We start from the raw sequence: 24,490 nt of genomic DNA on the forward strand, positions 1-24,490 counted from the left end.
CTCTGGCCACTCAGCACGTCCCTGGGCCTGAGCCCTTCCCTTCTTTTCTATAAAGGAGGAGTTTCTAACTGGGATGGGAGCAGTTCAGCTGCACTGAGTGGATCAGACTGGGGGGCACATCCAGCAGGAGCCCCCGTGTTTTCCTGCGAGCAGCAGAGTGGGGTGCAGGGCTGGGCTCCAAGGCTCCCAAATCCCCTGTTCCTGCCCCATGCTGGAGCAGCAACTGCAGGAGGGAGGCAGGACATGCCCCAGAGCACGGAGCTGACAGAACTCCCCATTTTTGGAGATGCTGGAACCACCCCACGGGTCAGTGCAGGGGCAAAGCAGCAGCTTTTCCTTCCTGGGGGCTGAGGCTGGCAGGGCCCATGGCTGTGCTGAGCTGTGCTGGCCTCTGCTCTGCTCCTGGGGTGTCCCCTGCGGGTCTGCCCTGGGCTGGCTGTCTCCTCAGCAGCTCTCTCACCATTAGGTGGAACTGTTGTAGAGCAGAAGAGCGATGGTGCTGCCTGACTTCAGGCTCCCAGAGCCAGGCACGGGCTCCTTGTCCTCGTGTCACGGCAGCAGGGAGGCACAGAGGGGCATTTTCAGGCTGGATACACCCAAGAAAGAGGAATAACCCCCCGAGAAGAGGCTCTGAGGCTGCAGCAAGAGGAGCTTTGGACAGAGAGGCATTGCCCAGCTCCCCAGTGCACTCCATCCCCTCATTGCTGCCATGGGGGAAAGGCCCAGAAATGTCCCCTTGGTGGCCTCTGAGAGGCAGGGCTGGTTCCTGGGGTTTCTCTGGGGGTCCCACATCAGCTGGGGGCTCTGGGTGCCTGGCAGGACCCCAGGCTAAAGGAAAGCCTCTGGTGGGAGTTTGATAACCCCCAAAGCAGGTGAAAGGCTGCCAGGGAGCTGGCACAGGTACAGGAACCTTCCTCACGAGGAGGAGGAGGAGGAGTTGTCATCACTCCCAGCCTGCAGCCGAATCATCCCTCGTTCATTGCTAATTCCTCCCCGCAAGCCCGGATGGTTTTTTTTTTTCTTTCTTTTTTCTTTTTTTTTTTCTTTTTTTCCCCACATTTCTTTAAAATGCAACTTTTCCCATCAAGATCTGTTAGTCATGAGGCGTATAATGAGTTTTATATATATTTAAGTGGTCTGACATTCGGCATGCCATTATCCCCACTCCTCGAGAGAGGCACGGACCCGATGTGTGAATGTCAAGCCCATGCGAGCACAGGCAGTGCTGCTCCCGAAAGATCCAGATCTATTACCCACCTTCATGTGCTGAGGCTGTGTGGGAGTCTCTTTCTTCAGGAAAGAAATCCAAGGCTGCTTTTTTCTTAATTTTTTTTCCCTCCTTGGCCTATTATTGAGGTGTTTTTGGAGGGGCTGAGCTGAGTTATTCTGTTGGTTTTGTTTTGCAGTTTTGTTTGTCCCTTCGGTGGCTGCCCAGCTCAGGGTGAGCTGATGGCTTTTTTGCAAGAAGCTCATGCAATTCCTGCTGGAAAACGTGGGGGCTGAGCCAGGGTCACCCCCCTCATTCCCTGCCAACTTCCACAGACACTTTTCCCATCCCTGTCCTCTTGCTACGGCTGGCTCTGCCTGACGTCAGTGAAAATCTTCCCTTTGCTACAAAATCCCCGAGGAGCAGGACAAAACTGTCATCATCTTTCTTTCTTTTGCTCCTCAAATCCTTCCTCTGTGTTTTTCTTTCCTTCTGACCTCTCCTTTTATTTCTTCCTGTCCCACCAGCACTGCAGGACCTGTGTCCCTGTGCTGCTGCTGCTCCTCCTGGCCACGTTTCTCCCTCAGACAATTGGGACGCTGGAAAAGCATCCCCAGCCACCCCCACCCCTTATTACCCTGCAAACTTATTTTTCTTTAAATACACACGAAAATAGCTCTTGCCGGGCCTCCTGCTTTTTAATTGTGTAGATATTACAGCTAATTACAGTTCTATTAATATTTCACTTTGAATTAAAGATTTATTTTCCGCACCCTTCTATCCAAGAGGGAATTCACACCCCGGGCAATTGCAGGCACTGGCAATGCGGGCCCCCAGATGAAAAGGGCTGGGTGTGATTCCTGAGCCTCCATCTCTTTGACAGGAGTGACCCACGAGGAGGAAGGAGGAGGTGGTGCCTCGGCCATAAATTATTCAGAGCCCTTTTGCAGAGCTGAGTCGGAATGTCCAGTCTGTAAGATGCGGTTTCAAGTTTTCCTGTATTATTAAAAAAAAAAAAACAAAAAAACCTCAAATTGCAAGCAGTTGTGTCTCCTGGATGGCGCTTGGTGGCCTCAGCAGTGGACACGGTGACCTTCCTGGCTGGCTGGGAGCCAGGGCAGCGAGAGGCTGGGGCTGAGAGCCCAGAGCTGTGCCTGCCTGGGGACAGCTGTGGGGTGAGTGGGGTCAGGGCACCCAGAGCATCCTGCACGGAGCCTGGGAGCCCAGGGAGAGGCTGCTGGGGCTCCTCGAGGTGCTGGGGCAGCCTGGATGGACAGGAGAACAGAGCTGGGACAGGCTTGGCCCCAGCCCTGCCCTCGGGGCGAGGAACTCGCTCAGCTCCCCTGGCTCCCCTCCTGCAGAGCTGACATCGATCCTGGCGGAATTCTCCGTGTCCATTTGCTGATGGCATCGAACTCTCCTGGAGGGTTTGGTCAGCTCTGACCCCGGTGCTGAGCAGGAGCCCTCGCAGAGACCTCTGTGGGGTTTGCAGAGCTGCTCTGGGGTAACCCACCCCTGCAATCGCCGGGGTGTCTCCCATGCTCTCAGCCCCACGCCGTGGCCTTTCCCGTTGTGCCGGGGGAATCATCGGCCTCAGCTGGATTTCCAAATGTTAATTGGGCTCTGATGTTCCTGGTGGTGACATGAGCTCTGTGCTGGTATTTTGGGTTCTGGCTGGCAGGGGCTGTGAGCAGGGGGGACGTGCAGGCCGTGAGGTTGGGAGAGGAGAAGAGAGGCACTGCCAGCTCAGCCGTGGTGGGAAGAGCATCCTGCAGTCCCTGGGATTCAGGGGGTTGAATCCTTGGGAGGGTTGGGTTATGGTTTTCCACTGGAGCCAGGGCAGCAGTGAGGCACTCCTGAACCTGCCGGAGCAGCTCAGGTGGCCAGAATTCTCCACAGTTTATCCCAAACACCTTGCCTCAGGGATTCTTTGGGACTGGGAAGGTCAGAGCAGGGTGGCCTGGAGTCCTCATGACCCCAGGCTGTGAGCAGAGCACCCTTGTTTCTCCTTGAAGGCAAACACGTGTCTTAGAAATCCCCAGGAGCTGAGGGCTTTGCCCGATTTGGAGCAGGGGCTTTGACCTTAGGGTGCCTCTAAAAGCGACTTTTGGCAAGGGATTTGTGCCCGGCTTATCCTGTGGTGTCTGGAGTCTCCTCAGCCCTGGCGTGGGCCAGGCAGGGGGTCCTGTCCTCCCAGGGGCTTGGTCTTTGTGTCCCCTCCCCACTGAGCACAGTGCAGATTTCCTTTGGCTTCAACTCCTGGCATCAGCACTGCCGTGGCTGGGGATGCTCACACAGGGGGTGTTGGGGCTGCGCCCCCTCCTCTGTCCCACCAAAGCAGAGTAACAGCAAACGCCGCTCTTGCTCCCGCTGTGAACAAAACCACTGCAACAGCCTGGCGGCTCTGCAGCTCTGAGCACCTGGATCCACGGGAATGTTCCAGTGGCAGGAGGGTGGCTGGGCAGCTTTTCAGGAGCTGCATCTCCCTGGGGAGGCCAGGGCTCTTTCAAATCGCAGCACCGGCGCTGGGCAATCCCCAGTGCTTCGGCAAAACGGGCTCCTCCCCACCCTCCTAACCAGGATTTGGGTGAAAAGGAGCCTTTTCCGAGGCAACCAGCCGGCCTGGGTCCTGGCCGACCCTCACCAGGGCTGCGATTTCTCTGTTACAAACGAGCAACACAAGTCACCGCTCAGGGAAGATGGGGCTGGAATTGTGCGTTTGTGGTCCGTGCTCGGTTCTTTGGTGCTGGGAGAGGGCAGAGCCCCCTCCCCACAGCCAGACCCCGCGGGTGGGTCCCCCAGGAGGGGCTGGGGGCTCCGGCAGCCCCGCGTGCCCGCAGGTGAGCGCCGGGGTGTGCCCTAATTGCTCCGGTGACCGAGCAATCACCGCCGTGTCATTACCGTGATGGATCGCAGCAGTTAACGTGTCAATGGCCATTACCGGGGGCTTGTGTTTTCGCTGGATTAATGAATCGACACCGCACGCCGGGCTCCGCGGGGCCAAGCGGGGGGGACAGACGGGGAAAGCGGGCGGGGGGTTGGCGTTTGATGGGAGGGAGAAGAGAAGGGCAACGCTTGGGGTGACGGCATCCTAGGGCAACGCTTGGGGTGACGGCATCCTCCTCCTCGCTGCTTGCGGAAGATGCTCCCACCTGGAGAAGGGAACTGGAGGATGGCTGTCGCTGCAGGGAGCAGCGTGGCGGGGAGACCCTTCCCCCAGGAGCCGGGGGTCCACAGGGGCGGGGGTCCCCGCGCTGCGCTAGTGCTTTAAGAGGCTGGCAAAGCCGGCGGCGGGCTTCCCAGCTCCTCTTCATGCAAAACTTCCCCGGCCCCGGCTGTCCTCCTCCTCCCCCTTTTCCCCCTCCTCCTCCCCCTTCTCCACCTCTTCCTCCTCCTCCTCCTCCTCCTCCTCCTCCTCCTCGCCGCGGCTGCGGTGCGCGGAGCGCGGCGGGTCCCGCCCGGCTGCGGCTCGCTCGGCTCCCGGGCCGGGCCGGGGCTGGGGGGGCCGGGGCCGCCCCCGCCGCACGCCGCAGGGCCCCCCCGGGCTGCCCGAGCCCCCGGGCCGGGGGCGGATCGCGGCACCGGGCACCGGGCGGAGACGGGGCCGGCGGCGCCGCCAACTTGGCACTGCCCGCGGGTAAGTGCGGGCGGCGCGGGGGGCGCATCCCGGTGTCCCCGCACCTTCCCCCGCGGCCGGAGTGCCCCCCGCTCCCCCTCCCCGCAGCCTCGCCGCTGCCCCCCTCCACAACGCTCCGGCGAATTTTCCGCCTTTCCTTCTATTTTTGGGCTGGGGGGGCTGCGACAGCGGGGGCTGCAGCCCGGAACCCCCAGCGCTCCCCCCGCTCCCACTCATCGCGTTATTCATTGCTGGGCACTGCGGAGCACTGCCCCCTCCTCGCCCCGCTGCTCCCCCCGCCAGGGGCACGGGGGGCACCCCCTGCCCCGGTCCCCAACCTGCCACCTTTGTCCCCAGAGGTGCCCACTGCCCGGCGAGGGCTCCGGGAGGGGAGCCGGGGGGCTGGTCCGGCCGGAGGGGGCTGGCAGGGGTCGGGGCAGGAGCAGGGGGCAGGGGGGGTGGCCGTGACCGGGGGCTGCCCTCGCCTCGCCGCAGCGGGCAGCGCCCGCAGAGCCGCCGCAGGGCAGGGCAGGGGGGACGGCAGAGCTGCGAGGGGCTGAGGGCGCTTCCCCTGTCGGCTCCGAGGGGCTGTGGGGGTACGACCCTTCCTCGGTACCGGAGCGACCCCTCGGAGCCCCCCTTGGCCGGGCAGAGCCCCGCTCCGGCACGGGGCCGCTCCTCTCCCGAGCGTTCTCCCGCTCCTTGGCGCTCTCCGGGCGAGCGGATCTGAGGCGTCGGGAGCCGCTGGGGAAGTTGGCAACCGTGAGAAAAAAGCGGAGAACTCTCCCACTGCCTGCCCGGGTGCAGCCCCGCCAGCCCTCCTCCTCCTCCTCCACCTCCTCCTCCTCCCCTCGGTGTGATGAGTTTTGCCGTGCTCTGCCAGCCGGGTGATTTTCCGTGGGCTGCTCCGGCGCTGGGGGATGCCCGCTGCCTTCGGCGGCGGCTGCGACGGAGAGGCTGCGGGTGAGTCACCGCCTTTGCCATCGCCATCGCGCTGCAGGTGACCTGTGGCTCGGGGCTCGGCGGGGGTGGCACCAGGCAGGGCTGGCGGTCACCGCAGGAGCCCACGGGCAGTGGCCGTGTGCCCCGGGCAGGGCTCGGGGAGGGGCGGAGGGATGGAAGGATGGAAGAGAAGGAGCAGAGCTGATCTGTTGAATGCAGCCAGGAGCTCGGGAAAACACCACGAGAACTGCCAAAAGAAAAAGCTCGTTTCCTTCCCCGCGTTTGTGCCCTGTAAGCGGCGTTTATCTGCATCAGCAGCGGGGGATGCTCTGGGGATGTGCCGGGCTAGGCTGTGAGGGGAGAGCTGGGACAAGACCCTTTTCCCTGTGACCTGCCACCTCTGTGCTGGGGGGCTCGGTCCGATGGGATGTGCAGAGACCCCTCCTGATTGTGGCCAGCAGAGATCCCTCCTGACTGTGGCCAGCCTGGCCGGGCTGGAGGGACAGTGCTCATAGTGGGGGTGTCCGTCTGTGATGGCAGAGTGTCCCCATGGGCAGTGGTGGCTCCAGCTGCCCCAGGCTGGGGGGCTGCAGGCAGAGCCCTTCTGAGGATGCCATCAGGCACTGGCTTAGGGGTGCTGAGCTGCACCCCGGGGTGTCAGAGCAGCATCCAGGGGATTTTCCCATGGGAATCCAAGCTCGACTGGAACCGTGGCCTGGCCCCACATGCCAGGGGCCAGCATCGCCCTGCGGAGCAGCCGAACGGCTCCCCGAAAAAGAGCATCACGTGCTTCAACTTTGGCATCAGGCAGGAGGAGGATGGATTTGTCAGCTCAGCCACCCCCTTCCAGCTCTTCCCAGAAAGGCAATGGCTTGAAGAAGTGGCAGGTCCTAATTATAACATACGTGAACCCGCGCCCGCCGCCCTCCCTGGCTTCGTGCCCGCTGCGGGCACCGGCTCTTCCTCCTGGGCACTGCATCTCACGGAGGGTTTTCCTCCCTGCAGTTCCCTGGATGGCCCCGCACAGAGCCCGGCTGAGGATGGGGGTCTCTGGAGTCACCGCCGGGGGGGTGTGGGCAGGGGCTGGCACTGCCAGACCGCAGTGTCGGGGCGTGGGTGTGATGGGGAGCGGGGACACCGCGCGCCGCCGCGGGCACTGCCGGGCACTCAGGCCGTGCTCTCGCTCAGAGCCAGCGCCGTCCCAAATTGCAGATGGCGATAAAAAATTAATTGCGGGATTCTGCTGCACGTGGCAGGAGCGGGGACCGGCGGCGGCTCCTTCCCTCCCTCCCTCCTTCCCTGCCGGCCGCTGGAGCTCTGCGCTGGCTGCCCGCGGACACCTCGCGCTCCTGCCCGCAAGGTGAGCTGTGAGCGACTGCTGCTCTCTCTCCGCTTGCTCCGGGGCTGGATCCTGCTCGCCTTCCCCCCCTGCCGCGTCAGCCCATCCTTCAAAGTGAGGGATTAGCCCTGACCTGCTTGGCAGCGGGAGGGAGGCGGAAGGAGAGGGCTTGCTGCAGTTAAGGACGTGTATAAATATGGGGTGATGAATGTTCCCTGGGTCTCGTCTGCGCCCTGTGACAGCACTTTGGGTTGGACTTCAGCATCCTTCAGGAGATGCTCGGGGGCACTGAGGTGGGTGGTCATACCCAGCTTTTCCCCACCACGGGGCTCTGAGCTGGGTGCTGGCAGGACCTGGTTGCAGAGAGGACGAGTTTGGCACTTTGATGATGAGCTCAGGCTTGTGCGAGCGTTGTGCTATCGGTTCATGCATCTATTGAGGGGTTGCTGGGGCAGGGGCTGTGTTTTGGAGCTCACTGAGGGGGTTTGGAGGGCACAATCTGGGGTCTCTGCTCTCTGCTGCCTGCTGAGCCGTGGCCTTGCTTCTCCGAGCGGACGCCGGGGTACTGGACCTGAATACTTAAGGTTTTGCCTGTCGGGAGAGAACTTAACCTGGCATCCCCTCCCTCTGTCCACGTCTCAATTCTGCTCTACTTCGTGGAGCTTTTGCAATTAAAAAGACCAGGAGCCAAGCAAAGTACCCTGTAGCTGCTTGCAAGCGGGAAGAGTGAGTGTACACTAATTGGGATATTGTGCTGCCTGCTGGCTGGCCCTGCTTGCTGGAGGAAGAGCAGGTGGGGAAAGAAATAGCCTTGATTTTCAAAAAGATGCTGTGGAGCTGGTAGGAACCAGCGTGGCTTAAGCTGGCACAGCCCTCCCAGTGCCAGGGCTGGGCTGGAATCCCTGGTGCTGGTGGAGCTGGGCTCGTTGGCAGCTGGGGATGGGTGCAGGTGAGTGCTGGGTGCTCTTGGCCGATTATTGCTGCATCTCCTGGGCTGTAACCAGCTCAGCTTCTGCTGGGTTTAACGAGCCCCAGGAAATGCTCTGGCTTTGAGCTGGAGATGATGGATCCTGCTGCAGGCAGAGCTCTGGGGAGTGGGGTCTGCCCGGAGTGTGTCCCCCACAGTCCAGCCCGGGCAGTGCTTGCAGGGACGTGCAGGAGGAGCTGCGGGAAGGAGCCACACAGGGGATGCCTGGGGTGGCTGGTTGCTCCTCCGGGCACTGGAGAGGGTTTTGCAGCAGGAGATCTCTGTGATGTGGGGGAATTTTTAATCGGAATTTGATTTAATGGAGTCACAGAATGGTTCGGGTTGGAAGGGACCTTAACGCTCAGCCAGTTCCAGCCCTTGAAATGGGCACGGACACTTTCCACTAGACCAGGTCGCCCCAGAGGGGCTCGCCTGCCCAGCTGAGCCCTCTCCTGTTCCTTGCAGGGCCCTCCGTGGCTGACGGTGCCCGTGGCCCGGTGGCCACCACTAGAGGGGAGCAGGATGCCACCGTGCTGCCCGGCCCGTGTCCGGGGCGCCGGGACCCGCAGGGCTCTGCCTGTCCTGGGGCAGCAGCACCAGCTCCCTCTGCCCTGGTGCTGCCCAGCCCACCCTGGCACTGCCCAGCCCACCTGGCTCGGGCAGGGGATGACCCACACCCGGGAGACCTCGGTTTGCTTGGTGCTTGTGTCGCCTCCCAGGTCGGGCTGCGGCACAGCCGGGATGAGGGCGATGGGAGGGCTCTGTCCTCACCGATGCTGTGCTGGTGGAAGTAGGAGAAAGCAGAATTTCTCCTTCCTTCAGGCTGGGGTAAGCACCATGCTGAGTGATGATCCCACCCTGTTATTGCCACCCTCGTGGTGCCCCTGTGGAGCCGTGCAGGTGGAACAGGAGGGTGGCTGTGGCCCCTCGCTGCCCAGTGTGTGTGGGTAAGGATGTTCCCTGCTCCGTGAGCACCTGCTGTGGGCAGGTGTCTTCTTCCAGATGTGCACCTCCCTCCAGATGTGCCCCTGGTGGAGCAGCTGCTTTGGGGAGGCTCAGGCATGGTGGAACCAAGGTCTGGGCTGTGTGGGAGCAGTGAGCTGTGTGTGGCTGAGGAGCTGCTGGGGACAGGTGGGGGGGACAGGGGTGCTCATCTGTCACCCCTTGGAGCAGGGGCTCATCGGGTAACTCCGGCTCCATCTCCCCCGTGAGGGATCCGAACCAGCTCCCTCCTCCTCTCCCCATTATTTGTGCTTTCTTCTTGCCTGCCGTGATATTTTTACCTTCAGTTCGTTCAGATTATATGATCAAAGGAGCCACAAAGGGGAGAGAACAGAGAGGGAAAAAGCTTAAAAGAAGAAAGGGAAAGGCAGTGGGCTCTGGGGGCACTGCCAGCTCTGCGGGAGCTGCCGTGGGCTCTGAGGGTTTTCCTGGGAGCAGCTCCATGGTGTGAGCATCCCACCTTTGATGGGCACAAGTGTTGCAGCTCCAGGGATGAGGGTGGGAGAGCTGACCTGCTTTTGCCTGATGCGGGGCTCTGAAGGCAGCTGTGGTGTCTGAGCATCCCTTCATCTCCCCATCCTCCTCCCCAGCTCGGGCAGAGCCTGACCCGCTCCCAGACCGTACAGGAGCCACATTCCCCTGCTCCGTGCCCACTGGGGATGCGTGGGGTGGTCCTTGCAGAGGAACAGGACCATGCAGAGGTCTGATCCCTGTCCCTGATCCCCATCCGAGCTGGGCTCTCCCGGCAGGCTGGGGTGGGGGTTTTGCTGCAGCATTCCCAACCTCCTGCCTTTGGAAGCACAGAGCTGGGCACCGGGTAATTCTGGTTCCTTAAAAGCCCCGGCTGTCAGAATCGCTTTGGAGATGGGCCTTCAAGCGGCTGCAGCGGGCGGGGAGGTGCATAATTTATGGAGGTGAGTTGAAGCCTGGGTCCTCCTGGCTGGGATGGCTGCGGAACAACAGGAGCACCTTGGGGCTGGTGAGACTCTGTCCAGCTTGGGTGCCGGCTCTGGGCTTGAGCTGAGATTAATTTAAGCTGTTTCCTTGGTCTCACTGTTGCTGCTCGTCCTGCCTGGGGAATGCATTTGCCTGCTCGGCTCCTCGCTGCTTTTGGTGCCTGCATTAATCATGCGCTGCCCTCAGCATCCATCAGCGGCTGCTGGGAGAAGGCGGCGGGGATGGGCATGAGGGTGAGCCTGCCTCGGGGGGAAACTGAGGCAGGGGCTGTGCTGCTGGGGCAGGGACAGCTCAGGTACTGTTGATATCTGCTGCTGGAAGCCGTCGATAACGGAAGCAGCTGCTGGTGCAGGAATCAGTGCCCTGAAGGGAGAGCGGCAGGAGCGCGGGGCTTTGGGTTGTGACTGGGATCTGGAACGCTGGGTTTTGGCAGTGCCTGGCTCTAGCTGAGGATGCAGACCTCAGTCTGTGGGCTCCAGACAAGTGGAAGGTGGAAGGTGACTGAAAAACCAGCTGGGAAAAGTACGGGTGTTTTAGGATAGGCAGGGACCAGGGCTGGGGGGGGTGTGTGTGGTTTGCCGCACTCGGAGCGCTGTCTTGGGACACCCTCTTGGTTCCCTTAAGAAGGGACAGGGCCCCCTCTGAGCTGGTCACTGACCAGTGCTGCTCTGTGGGGCAATGTCCCCGAGGCCCCAAATCTATTTTTTGCAATAATCCCCAGTGCTTATTTCCACTGATGAAAGCCTGGAACAGCCAATGTCCTTTTGCTGTTCCTGCCTAATTTTCTCTCTCCCCTTTTCCCCATCCCTCCAAGGTCTCCGGAGAAAGGACCCAAAGCTTTGCGTGGGCTCGTGGCTCTGCTGCTGCCTCTCCTCTCTGGTGTAGCCATGCAGACCCCAGCACCCTCCTGCATCTCGACCTCCCGCTGCTCCCCCGGGGCCGGCAGCAGCGTGGGGCGCCGCTGACGGAGCCGGAGCGGGAGCGGGATCCCTCCGGAGCCATGCCGCCCGCCCAGCCCAGCCCGGCCCCCTGAGCGCCGCCTTCCCGGCCCGAGCTCTGCCCCAGCACGGCCTTGGCGATGAGCGGGGGTCACTTTTGCATGGAGCGTTTGTCCTTCTGCCTCCTCCTGAGTGCCTGGAGCTGGGGGTGGGCGCCCGGCGGTGCTGCCAAGCCCAAAGGCCAGGGCTACCCGCACATGAACTCCATCCGCATCGACGGCGACATCACGCTCGGGGGGCTCTTCCCCGTGCACGGCCGGGGCGCCGAGGGCAAAGCCTGCGGGGAGCTGAAGAAGGAGAAGGGCATCCACCGCCTGGAGGCCATGCTCTTCGCCCTGGACCGCATCAACAACGACCCCGACCTGCTGCCCAACATCACGCTGGGCGCGCGCATCCTGGACACGTGCTCGCGGGACACGCACGCCCTGGAGCAGTCGCTGACCTTCGTGCAGGCCCTGATCGAGAAGGACAGCACCGAGGTGCGCTGCGTCAGCGGGGGACCCCCCATCATCACCAAGCCCGAGCGGGTGGTGGGCGTCATCGGCGCCTCGGGCAGCTCCGTGTCCATCATGGTGGCCAACATCCTGCGGCTCTTCAAGGTAGGGCTCGGCCAGGTGAAGGGAACCCTCGGCAAAACCCCCGCGGGTGCTTTGGCAGCGTCTCTCCACGTGTGCCTCTTCCTCCACAGCTGGGGGGTGGCAGAGCTGGCGCTGTTAAAATGCTTCTCCTGCCTCCCCCGGGTCCCTGGGGATCCCTTCCTCCATCCCTCTCCGGTGACGACACTCGGAGCAGGAGGATTTTTGTCTCATCTCCCCCGGCTTTGTGGCGCTGGTGCTCCCGCTCTGTGGTGGAGGCTGGATGGGAGGTGGGCTGAGGGTGGGTGTGGAGCTGGTTCTGGGGGATGCTCCTTCAGGGGTGTGGGTTATACCCCAAAATGTGAATCCCACCTGAGCCAGAGGGCTGGAGGCAGCGATGATCTATGGCAAGGGACAGCTGGGGCTGCTCTGCTCCAGTCCAAGGGGACATCAGCCAGGCTGGGGACATTTGTCCTGTGCCACCAGCCCCAGAGGTGCTCGGACTGTGGTGGGATGAGTAGGGCTCTTCCTCTTGCTCTGTGCCAGCTGCAGGAATGATGAGGAGTTGATAATTCCTTTCCCCCTTGCTGTACATTCATTTATCCACAACCACGTCCCTGGGCTGCAGAGTGTGTGAACAAGGGTCCCTCTGCAGAAATGAGGGAGAAATGTAAATATTCTGCACCTCCAGTGGCAACGGGGGCCCCATCCCATCTTGGCCTTCTCCCAGCACCTTTAAACCCCTGTGTTCTGCAGGATTGGTGCTGTTTCCCCCTGTCTTTCCCCTCCTCTTCCTCTGCCAGCCCAGCGTGCTGAGAGCTGGGTCCCCTCCTGGGAGGGCTGGGAGCTGTTAAGTGAAGACGGAAGAACCAGATCGCTGATGGAGTTTGATTTTTCTGGGTCCCTTTTTTTTTAAAAACGTGTTAATGTTCCAGGCGACGAGTGAGAGGGCTATTCAATAATTAAAATAATATAAATTAGAGGGAGTGGGAGGAACTTAAAAGCTATTTGCCAAGACAAAAAAGATTGAATACTTGTTCTGGAGAGGAGGAGGGAGGCTGGAAGTGGGGAAGGAGGCAGGAGAGTGACAGACAGAATAGTTGGGGGCAACTGAAGTCTTTCTAGGTTCTTTTGTTTTTTTCCCCTCACCCTTCTCCTCCAGTTTTGGTCCTTGGGCAAAGAGGTGTGACCTGTTCAGAAGGATGTCACTGAGCTCAGGTGCAGCCCCGCCCCAGCTGAGCAGCCAGGCACTGGTGCTGCTGCTGGTGCATCCTGAGCACTGAGAACTTTAATCCAGAGCTGATCCCAGCTCAGTGGGGCAGGGAAGAAATGCAAATGAGGGGATGAACAGGTGGAGGATGGAGACTTCAAAACCCCTTGGGAGAGGAGAATAAGGAAAATCTCAGCCCTTCCTAGACAGCAGGGAATCCCAGTGGGGGGGTTGGTGCCCTCCTCAGTGGTGCCAGCACAGGGACACCATTCCCATGGGATTGGGGTCGTGTCTGGGCACAGCCATTCCTGCAGCAGGCAGGGCTGGGGGTTTGGGGGTTCTGGAGGCTCTTCCCCCCACTATGACCCGAGGGCTGCTGCTGCTCTTTGTTATTCAAACATTGCTTTTATGGCAGGGACATGCTTAAAATGAGAATAAGGCGACTTCCATTTCACGCCGCCGCTGACCTTTAAGCGTGGGTGACTCTGCTCCGAGGTTCAGCAAAGCACTGACTGCCTCCGGCACAGGCAGCTGCCTCTGGGGCATGGCACTTGCTGGAGCTCTGCTCTCGCTTGGCCCTGTGTTGCTGTGTCCCTCCTGTCCCCCTCGGTGCTCCCCCAGCATGGGGACGTTGGTAGAAAGGGAGCTGGCACAGAGGGACCCTCCCTGCGGGGTGTTCCAAATGCCCTCTGAGTGCTCTGGTTTCTGGAGTGCTCAGGTGGTTCTTGGGGAAGGCTTCAGCACATCTGGGAAGGCTCCAGCAAATCTGAAAGGGCCCCAGGATATCCAGCAAGCAGCATAGAGTGGATCAGACTCCACCAAGGTGAGGAGCCCACACAAGTCCATCACAGCAGCCCCCCCAGTTTTCCCTCTTCTCTCCTGTGGCCATGAGCACTCTGCAGGTGCTGTTCCTGTCTCAGAATGATGCTCTCCCTGCTGTTGTCCTATCCCACGCTCCCTCCTGTGCACCTCTCCCTGCTCCAGCCCCTGCTCAGCCCTCCCTGCTAGGCTGGCCTTGCTCCTCCCTGCCAGGGCTTTTGTCGCTCCTGCACTACATAAATAAATAACGGGTCCTTCGTTAGCTGCCGCCTCCTAATTAAAGCTGTACATCAGTGGAACAACTTGCAGATGTGGCATCCTCTGTCCAAGCTGGTTTCATCACTCCTCATCGCTCTGCCTACAGAAAATCCTCTCCCCAAATCCGTGCTCTGGGCTCTGTGTGATAGCATCTCCCTGGCGTCACTGCCGGAGCGCTCTGGCACCTTCCAGCTCCTTCCCACCCCTTGCTGCTGATCTCCAGCCCCACTCTACCCACTGGCTGCTGAACCACCACAGCAGGGATGGTGTCAAGGAATCCAGCCCCTTCTCCTGCAAATGGGCTCCCCTAAAAGGGCTCTGAGGTGCATTTTTCGTCCCCATCCAGAAGGAGCTGTGACAAGTCGGAGCGCGAGCGCTCAGCGTGGGGTGAGCAGCCAGAGGATGGCTTTGACACGTGCCAGGCACTTTGAGGCGGCTGTTTCCTCTCCGTGGCAGCGAGTGCAGGCGCTCTCTGCAGCGCAGGGCTGTTGTACAACATGAATAATTCACCTGGGGACGGCGCTGCCCGCGCTGCAGCCGGGCACTCGGCACCCGCAGCCCCGCGAGGCTGCGCTGCCTGGGCTGCCAGGTGCAGAGCTGGGTCAGGCCCTGGCTCTGAGCCCCTCCTGGCAGTGCTGAGACCCCTGGCTCGTGGCAGGGTGCCCCGAGGCTGTGGGGCAGTGGGGTGGATGGATTCAGGACATCCCCACTTAGCAGGTAAATGACCTTCACCGAGCGGGAAGGGGGACGCTCTGATTAATCACCCGCCGCTGCCACTTCATTTCCTTGCTCTTCACTGGGCTTATTGAAACAAATCGCAGCTGCCTGGCTCCCCTGGGCTGCCCCTAGCCCTGAGGGGTCCCTGGGCACGGCTTGTTGAGGAGGAGTGGGACAGGTGGAGGCAGGGATCAGGGACAGCATCCTCCGGCGCCTGCTGTGCTGCCTGCAGTTTTAGCTCTGCCTTTTCCCTCTCCAGGGAGATGCCAAGGGCTGCATCCTGGGCCTGACCCTGTGCCCAGGGAAGGGGCAGCAGGACGGGGCTGCAGCTCCTTCCATCCCAGCACCGAGTTCCGAGCAGCCCCTCCCTGTCCCAGCCCCTGCGGTGCTTTACACTCTCCCTAATTAAAAGCTGCCATCCAAATGGCTCGATGATGGAAATTCTAATTAAATCAATTCCATCTTGTCGGCGAAGCAGGGCTTTGCATAAGATATGCATGAAATTAATAATTATGGGGAGGGAATTAGCTGCTCCTGACCCTGTATCTGGCATGGGGGGGTTGGTGCAGGACCCCCTGCTTGTGGGGTGCTCCTGACCGGTGTGCTCAGCTCTGGCTCTGCAGTGGTTTTTGGTTGGTTTTTTGGTTGGTTTTTTGGTTGGTTTTTGGTTGGGTTTTTGGTTGGGTTTTTGGTTGGGTTTTTGGTTAGGTTTTTGGTTAGGTTTTTGGTTAGGTTTTTGGTTGGGTTTTTGGTTGGTTTTTGTTTGGTTTTTGGTTCTTCCTGCCTGCTCAGGCTGATGTTGGCATCAATGGTTTGAGCCAGAGCTGGGATGTGCTGAAATCACCACCTTTGCCTAATTCTTCCCAACCTGGGGGGATTCTGTCTCTTGGTGGTGGAGGAAACACCACAGCAGCTCCTGAGCCCCATTAATGATGGATGATAGTGGAGGGCACCAAATGCAGCTTTCCCAGTGCATTTGAAGTCAGTCACACCAGTCCATTGACCCTGGAGGAGCAGGATGACATCTCCAGCCCTGGCTCCCACCATCCCAAGGGATGTTTCTCCAGTCTCAGGGTGCTTTGGGTGATGATTTTTGTCTCAAAACAAGAGAAGGAAGGAGGTTTGCCCCGTGCCCTGGGATCACTCCCTACTCTTGGTGGGACAAGGAATTCTTGGGATGCAGGAGAACTGGTCCTACTAATTTCCTCAACACAGGAGTGTTTGTCCCAGGCTGGAGGTGAGCCAGACAAGGGACCACCAGTGCAGCAAATTTGCAGTTGAGAGATGTTTCCAGCTCCCTCTTCCACTGCATCCTTCTTTCTAAGAACCTTGAATTCCCTGCCTGCATTTTGCTTTTATGTACCTAAAAGGACTTTTGTCTTTTATCTGAGAAAATAGCTGGTGCCAGGAGTTGGGCTATCAAAAAGGCAGAGGGGGGAAAAGGCAAAAGAAATCTATGAAATGGCCATTTGGGAACTGGTATTTTATTTTCACTTTCATCCAAGGCAGAGAAGCGAGGGGAAAAAGCCCTTTCCTTTTGTTTATTAAAATACAGCTTCCACTCCATAGCCTGTGGATCAACAGGTATTTTCTGGGCTTTGCTTTCCGGCTGAGGCTGGAGCAGGATGGGCAGGCCAGGGGTTAATCCAGGCTGTTGGAGCTTGGGTGGGATGGCAGTGGCGTGGGGAATAGCTGGGACCTCTCCATCTCCAGTAGCTGGGACCTCTCCACCTCCTTCCACTGTGTTCTGTGGAAGAGGTGAAACCAAAACACTTGGCAGGGGAAAAATCGTTGGGAAAGGAGCCTCTGGAAGGGCAGGGGTGCATCCCTGCCCCCAAATCACCTTTGATGTGGGCACTGCCTCCATCCCGAGCCCGCGTCCCTCCTGCAGGCTGGGCAGGGAAGGGAAGGGGCTGTGCTGGGAGCAGCCCCCCTGCTCCCCCCGGGATGAGTGATTGCCAGGCGAGCTCCTCACCTGCTGAGCAGAATTTTAATGGAGTCTCATGCACCCGCTCCAGCCAGAGATCCCCAACGAGCAGATCAGAGCCCCTCGGAAAGGAGCACAAAGCAGATTGTCACGGGGAGTAATCCTATTTGTGCCTTGATAAAGATTCCTTCCTCTCCCTCTCCCACTCCTGCTTCATCTCTCCCTTTTTTTCATCTCCTGTTTTGCAGGCAGGTAGAAGGGTGGCTGCTCCTTTCCAGGGGCCTTTTAGCATTCAGGTGGAGTCGTGGGTTTATAACGCCAGAATCGCATTTAATAGAGAGAGGCAGGAGTGGGAGAGGGGAAATCACAGAGAAACAAAGGAGGGACTGGGAGATGCAGGACTGGAGGGGAATGGAGCGGGGCCAGGAGGGTTGGGACACCCAGCCCTGGTGCACACCTCATCCCTGGGCTGCAGCTCCCAGCTGGGCTCCCAGTGAGGTGGCTGGGGCTGATTACACCAGCTCGGATTCCAACAGCTGGTGGGGAGAACCTGGGCTTGATAATTTAATAAGCCTTTTCCATCTTTAAGATAAATGAGGATGTGTGGTGCGTTTTGGAAATGGAAAGTGCTGTGTAAGTGTTAAACATCGCCTGATCCCACGGTGCTAAATCATTCCAGTGTGCTGGGAGAGGTGCAGGGGCTCTGGTTAATTTAAGGGGCTTATTTAGGGCAGAGGGGGCAGGATGGGTTGGATCTGTCCCTCCTGGGGAAGAAGCCAAAGGGAGACCCTGGCAGTGCTGGCCAGGGCAGAATTATGGTTTTTTATTTGGTCTCTCCCACACTGGATTCTCCAGAAACCCTTTTGGGGTCCTGCTGGGTGTTCCTGAGCTGCAGGTGTTCCCCAAGCCCCGATGTCCCCTGGAGCACCTGATGGTGGCACATGCTCCACCTAGCCCGTGCTCATCCTCAGTTCTCTGCTCCAGAGCAAGGCTTTGGGACTGTGGGCACGGCTGTGGGGCGGAGATCATCACCTCCCTGCCCTGATTCTGTGCCTTTGCCTCCTCCATCCCAGATCCCCCAGATCAGCTACGCCTCCACGGCGCCGGACCTGAGCGACAACAGCCGCTACGACTTCTTCTCGCGCGTCGTCCCCTCGGACACCTACCAGGCCCAGGCCATGGTGGACATTGTCAAAGCCCTCAAGTGGAATTACGTCTCCACCTTGGCCTCTGAGGGCAGCTACGGTGAAAGCGGGGTGGAGGCCTTCATCCAGAAGTCCAGGGAGGATGGTGAGTGCATCTCTCCTGAGACGGGAGGAGAAAAGGATGGGATGGAGGGATGTGTCTGGTTGGGTTCCTTGGGCTGAGCTGGGACGGATGCTGTGCTTTGGGGGATGGCCCTGGAGCAATGTGGGTTTTGGGGCTGCCCAAACAAGGATCCAGGTTTTACAGCAAGGCTTGGGACCAGCAATCCTGGGCTGCCTCCAGCCCTGCAGGCTGCTTTGGGGAAGCATCTCCAGATCCCACTCTTTGCTCCCCAGCTCTGCCGAGCTGGTCTCACCCCTCCCTCTGTGCCTGAGCCACGGCGCTGGGCGCCTTCCAGAAGACAAGGTTTTTACAAATACTCCCAGGTTTTAACAGAAAATCAAGTTGGCACCAGCACGAGCTGCGCCCAATTTTAGTGGAATTATCCCCCAGGACAGGTGCTTTAATTTGTCCATGGGCTTTGGACAGGCAGAAAGTCCGTGCTCAGCAAAACTCTTTGGGAGGATTTGTCTGGAGGCAGAAAGCGTTTTGCTGACGGGAGCTCTGGGATGCTTAGGGGGGATTAGCAGCCTTGGGAGCAGCACAGGAGCTTGTGGGGAGCTGAACACCAACCCCAGGATGGGTGAGGAGCCCTGGGAATGGCTGCTGTGGGTGCTGCTACCACAAACCAGAGGGGCCCAGGGACCCCACGGAGGGGCTGGCACAGCACTGGGGTCCCTCCTGGCTCTGGCATCACCTCAGCCCCCCAGCATGGGGTGGGATGGGAGCTAAAGGGTGTTTTTTGAGACAGTTAAACCCCTGCAGGGCGCAGGCTGCTGCTTATTACAGGCTTAAGTGTGTCTGAATGGCACATTAGGTTCTGGCAAAGTCGGTGGGACACCGGCCTATCCAGAGCCAGTCAAACTGCGTTATGGCCTTATAAATGGATAAAGGGAATAAAAACTTGGAGGTGACGAGCTCCTAATCAAAGACCTATAAATAGGAGCGGCGTTAATTCCGTCTGTCGCGCGCGCGCCCTGGCACCGGAGCCGGCTGTGCTTTTAGCATGCAGAGGAACCCATCTGGGGATCCAGCCCGGGAGCTGCTCTTCAGGATTCTCACTTGAGAAGTGGAATATTTTTCACGGGGCTGTGGCTTCTCGAGGAGCAGCGCGTGGGGATGCTCTGGAGCGGTGGCTGCAGGGGATGTGTGGGGCTGCAGGTGCGAAGGGGCTGTGCTGGCAGGTTTGGGGAGGGGCTGGGGATGCTCTGCTGCCCCACCCATGGCTGCAGCCCCCCCAGGGGATCTGTGGGACAGCTGAGGGTCTGCACAGATTCAAACCCACGCTCCTCTTCCACTAAGCACCAGCAAGGCGTGGTGGTTGTGACTGGCGGTCCTGCTGCGGCGTGAGCTCCTCTCCTTTGAGGTACCTGTGGTTACCACGAGCTCCTCTAGCCAGATGTTAACGATCTGACAGCGTAATTGCAGAGTAAAGGAGTGCACAGGGAGCCAGAGCAGCCACGTGTTAATCCGGGGCTGCTGCAGTCCTGTAATTTGGGTATCCACATAACCTGGCGATTATGTGCATTAGTGATAATTTAGTTATCAAAAAGCAGATTTCCACGGTGCCTGCAGTGTGAGGGCAGCCCGTGTGGAGCCAGCGGTGATGCTGCAGCCCTGACATGCTGCAGGAATGTGGAGATTTGTGGGAGCTGTCTGTGGGCCCTGGATGGGCTCTGAGCTGCTCCCTGGAGCATCTCCCTTGGGAGAGAGTGTGGGGCATCAGCCACGCTGCTTTGCCCATGGAAATAGAGCCACAGACATGAATAATGGTGAGGCTGGACCAAAAATGTGCTTTTTCTTTTTTTTCTGCTTTATTTTATGTATTTAACCCCCCCAAGCCATGCCATCTGTGGTGGCAATGCCAGGCTGGAGGAAGAGCAGGCTCTGCCCACTTCACCTCTCTGTCTCCCCCTGTGCAAAGGGCTCTGCTGGCACCAGACACCTTTACACAAGCACAGAGCCATTGGGAGGTGGGGGGTGAAGGACCTCTGGGATATTCCTGGCTCTCAGTTCCATTTCTCCAGCAGCCTAAAGGACCCTGTGATTTGTCACAGCTCCCAGGGGTCTGTCAGAGGGACGGACGGGGCTGCCAGCTGAGCGAGGGTCTGGCCTGTGCCAGGCTCTGTCAAGTGCTGGAGATTCCCCATGGGGGTGTTTATGCCAGGGGAACAACCCCAGCCCTGTTCCCAGCCCCCCACACTGGCTCTGCCCGGGGGTCCCTCACCCACCCGGCTCAGGGTGAGCAGCTCCCGCTCTCCTCCCCACAGCGCTCTGCTTCATTTCTCATGCCGAGCCCGAGCCTTCAGAGTCGGGTTTTATTTCCATCAGGCAATAATGCTCATTGCTGTCGTTAGCAGCTCGCACTCAAGCTGTTTGCTTTCTGATGCATTATCAACTTGACCTTCAGTTTCAATTTTTAGCAGAGCCTCGCGTTGAAGCTTCGCAGCGCGGTGGAAAGCGGCTCTGCTTGAGGCACAAAGCGACCTCCGACAGCGATGCGGGGAGGAAACTCGCCCTGGAGATGGGTTATTCTTGCAGCTGGGGCTGGCCCTGGGCTACCACAGCACACTGACCTGGGTGGCTGTTACATCTTTATTCATTTATCTTTTTATCTTTATCCGTGTTTGCGGTCGCTCTGGTGATGGAGCTGTTGGCCCCTGGTGGTTGCTGGTGGCTGTGCTGGTGGCTGGAGAGTCCTTATTCACCAGAGCGCTGCTTTTCGGGTTTTTAGCATTGCAGAGATGTTCAGTCTGCAAAGGATGTGTTTTCTTCGGCCATTTTAAAGTGTTTTGAGTGCGTGCTGCTCCCAGTATCCATCCTACTCCCCCAGAGCATCCTGCACTGGCAGTGGCTGTCAGCTGGATGGCAGGGACAGCATTGGGGTGTCCCTGGTGTCCTCACCTCCAGCCCCCCTGTCCAGCATTTCCCCATGCCCCTGACCTGTGGCATCACTTTGGTGCTCAGACCCACCCAGGACCCTCTGGCTCTGCGTTGTTGAGGTCTCTGCTGTCTCCAAGCCCTTGGAGATGAGGGCTGGGATGGATGTCTGTGTAATGGAGCTGGCCTGTGCCACACCTTGGGTCTGGGAAGAGGGGAATATTCCCAGCCCAACTCCTTAGTCACGTACCTGGATCAATTTTGCTGCCGTTTCCTCCCCTCTGTTGTTTCATCCTTCACTAAGTTTTCCATATTTCTAGTGAGGAGCCTGATGTACATTTGTGATGCGTTTGCTCATCCCCATGTGACATCCCTGGCTGTCTCTCTCTGGTTCCAGCCGGGCTCATTACTCGCGGTGGCTGCACCAGGAGGTCGCCCCCAAAAAGCCACTCCCAAATCTTGAGGCAGGAGCTTTGAGCTCAGCATTTCGGTCTGCAGTAGAGATGGCCTGATGGCTTCTTCTGTGATCGTTTGCTTCCTGGAGGCTTTGAAGTGACACAGACAATGAGTCCTGGGGCAGGGGAGCAGTGAACCGCTCCCAGTGAATCAGAATTTCATGGGAAGGCTGGAGTTAGGAGGGGAGCTGGGGGTGGGAATGCCATCACTGCTGGGCTGATCCCTCCCTGGGGTGCCCAGGACTGCCCAGGGTGGGGGGAACATCCAACATCCACATCTGCACGGCTGAGCCCATCCCTGCTTTACCCCCTGAGCCAGGTCCCTGCTTGCTGCAAGCTTGGCAGGCTCTGCTGGCAGAACCCCCTGAGCCAGGAGCTAATTAAGCACCGGCAATCAAGAGGGGAAGCCGGAGTGGCTGCGCTCCCACCGAGCTTTAATGGCGGAGATTAAACCCTGACCCGCGTTTGACAACAGGAGTTCCCAGGAGAGTCCCTGCAGCCCCGGGGGAGGACTGGAGGGATGGAGGATGGCACAGGCAGCTGGGAAGGGGAGGTTTGAAGTGGCCTCAGGCTGGGTTTTGCAGGCTGTTTTTTGCCCCGTGTCCTGTGGCACCAGTGATGAAACTCATGGGATCTCATCTGAGCATCCTCCAACTTCCTGACCCCAAACTGCCTCCAGCAGCTGCCTGTGGGGTGTTCCCCCCCATCCCCAATATTCCTGCTCCTCTTTGGTCCTTTCTCAAGCTGGGGGAGGAGGAGAGGGGTCCCTATGCCTCAGCTGCTGCCTTCGCCCAGCATCACCCCTTGTCCCAAGTCAGGGAGAATGCTGTGCCATCCTGCTGGAGAAGGGAGAGTGGTCACCTCCTCACCATTGCTGCCACCCCTCACTTTGATTTCTGGCTTTAGAGGAGTGTTTTGTCTAAATGGATTTTTGTGCAAAGACAGTGGGAGCATCACTGGGCAAATCCCCTTCCCAAACCACGCAGCCGCTGCCCCCCTGACACCCTGGACTTCTTGCTGTTGGTGATTACATTTTCATTAATTAAGGCGATGAAAACATTGCCAGCATCTGCTGTGGGAAGCAGGGGCTCCCTGGCCCTGCAGGCTGTCACCTGGAGGAGCTGTGTTCCTCGTTAGTTTGATTTAACGAAGCAGCCGAGTAACATCACGGTCATTTCTGAACTGCCATCAATTTAACCTCTCGTTTATTTATGGTTCCATCTCCTCTGCCACGTGTGCAGGGAGATGTTCCCTAGCACAAGAGGCTGGTGGCACTCAGGTGTGTGCCTGTGCCAGTCCCCAGCTGCCACTCTTGTGTGCACGCTCCTGCCTGGCCGTGCCAGGGCTTTTGGAAGGCTCTCAGTGTTTGCAAACTGCTGCTTTTGTTGGATTTTCTCCACTGATTGCCATGGAAACTGTAATTAAGCTGCCTGGTGGCCCTTGGCAGTGTGCTGTGACACCCTGGCCTGGCTGGGGGCTCTGTGGTGGCCAGGCTGAGTGTCCCCAGGCTGGGACGTTCCTGTCCTGCTGGCGCTGCCGGCTGCTGCCCGCCTCGCCTGGCTGATCTGTCTGTTTATCCAACTCCCTCCTCTCCATCCATCTGGCTCCCCATATGGGAAACAAGCAGCAAATTGGCCCAATTTCTTACCACAGGAAAACAAACCCCCAAAAAACCCCTGGAAAGCCCCAGCCAGGTGGGGGATGCTGTGCCCCATCCCTGTAGCTCTCCCTGCCTGCTCAGCACCCAGCACATCGCCCTTCTCTTGGATTTTGGCTGAAAGAGGCCAAATTTTCCCCGTTTTCCTGCAGCCCCAGGAGGCAGTGAAGTCCTCTGGAGCCTGTCCCCACCCTGCCCTGTCCTGCTCCTCTCCAGGGCCCTGCTCTGGGAGTCTCTCCCAGCCACAGTGGTAATTATGCTGACCTTTGCTTGAGCTGCGATCTGTTAGTGGCAGGAGGCATCAGCCGTGTCATTTACTATGCAAATTGAGCCCATCAATTACATCCAGAAGGTCCCACAATGTTTAATTCTCTCTCCCATCTCTCTCTTTATTGGCATCTGCAGAAATGCAGGAGCAGGAGGGCTCTGGCTTTTTGGAGCTGGATGTTGGGAGCCCAGCAGTGAAGTGTGGGGGCTCTTCCAATTGTCTCTTTTAATTTTAATTACCTGCTTTTGGATTGGCTCCTTGGAAAGCTGGTCTGGAACTTGGCCAGTGCCACAGGGATGGGAACAAACCCTTCTGCAGGGCCTGGCTGCTCGGTGGTGAAGGGCTTGTCTGCTCTTCCCATGGGGTGGTTCTGCCAGGGTTTGACCATTCTGTGTGCAGAACCCTTTGCAAACCCTGAGCTTGGGAGGGGCTGGTGCTTGGAAATGGCTGGAAAATCCTCATTGAGCTGCTGGGATGGACTGTGTGTCTGTCCTGGGGACATCTGGAGTGTAATGTGGTGGTGGCTGAAGGTGACAGATACCAGAGGAGCGGGTGGGAGGCAGAGAGGAGCTGCGGAGGTACAGGGTGGGAGGGAAAGTGGTACAGAAGGGCTGAGCTGGGGGAAGAGGAGGGGTGAAGGCAGTGACCTGTGAGAGGAGGGCTCAGGGCAGGGCTGGGGGACATGTCCCAGAGGGTTGGGTGGTGGCCAGGAGGTGGTGAAGTGCTCAGCCCCTCAGTGGGAGTGCTGGAGAGCCCCAGCTTGGCCTGTTGGGCTGAGAGCCCTGGATGGTGAGAGGGGCCATCCCCAGGGGACAGGGACTCGTGGCGTGCCTCAGTGCCAGGGCTCTCTCTGCCACAGGCGGGGTCTGCGTGGCCCAGTCCGTGAAGATCCCGAGGGAGCCCAAGCCGGGGGAGTTTGACAAGATCATCCGCCGGCTCCTGGAGACCTCGCACGCCCGCGCCGTCATCATCTTCGCCAACGAGGACGACATCAGGTGTGCAGGGGCTCTGGGCAGGGATTCACTGGGATGGACTGGGATGTGCCTGCAGTGGGACAAGATGCACTGGGATGTGTCTGCAGTTGCAGTGGGGACAGGATGCACTGGGATGCACTGGGATGTGTCTGCAGTGGGGACAGGATGCACTGGGGTGTGCCTGCATTGGGGACAGGATGCACTGGGATGTGTCTGCAGTGGGACAGGATGCACTGGGATGGACTGGGATGTGTCTGCAGTGGGACAGGATGGACTGGGATGTGCCTGCAGTGGGACAGGATGCACTGGGATGCACTGGGATGTGTCTGCAGTGGGACAGGATGCACTGGGATGTGTCTGCAGTTGCAGTGGGGACAGGATGCACTGTGTGGGTGGCAGGGAATGTCTGCAGTGGGG

At 59.1% G+C, this 24,490-nt stretch overlaps 1 protein-coding gene across 4 annotated transcripts in view; it reads left to right on the forward strand.

Moving 5' to 3' along the window:
• The first annotated feature begins 4,775 nt into the window (after nt 1-4,775).
• The window catches only part of GRM4 (glutamate metabotropic receptor 4), a 34,412-nt gene continuing 14,697 nt past the window's right edge, over nt 4,776-24,490 (forward strand). For 2 of the 4 annotated variants that reach the window (XM_054294025.1, XM_054294028.1), the window contains exons 1-4: nt 4,776-4,844; nt 10,845-11,627; nt 17,608-17,824; nt 23,959-24,094. In XM_054294025.1, the coding sequence (XP_054150000.1) occupies nt 11,109-11,627; nt 17,608-17,824; nt 23,959-24,094 (872 nt within the window). In that variant the 5' untranslated portion in view covers nt 4,776-4,844; nt 10,845-11,108. Of the gene's footprint in view, nt 4,845-5,479; nt 5,787-6,983; nt 7,126-10,844; nt 11,628-17,607; nt 17,825-23,958; nt 24,095-24,490 lie in introns of those variants that run through there. The other 2 variants (XM_054294026.1, XM_054294027.1) reach the window with 2 other exon arrangements.

Source organism: Melozone crissalis, unplaced genomic scaffold (genome assembly GCF_028551555.1).
Source record: "Melozone crissalis strain CALT ecotype California unplaced genomic scaffold, PUWL_Pcris_2 ptg000198l_1, whole genome shotgun sequence".
Taxonomy (NCBI): domain Eukaryota; kingdom Metazoa; phylum Chordata; class Aves; order Passeriformes; family Passerellidae; genus Melozone; species Melozone crissalis.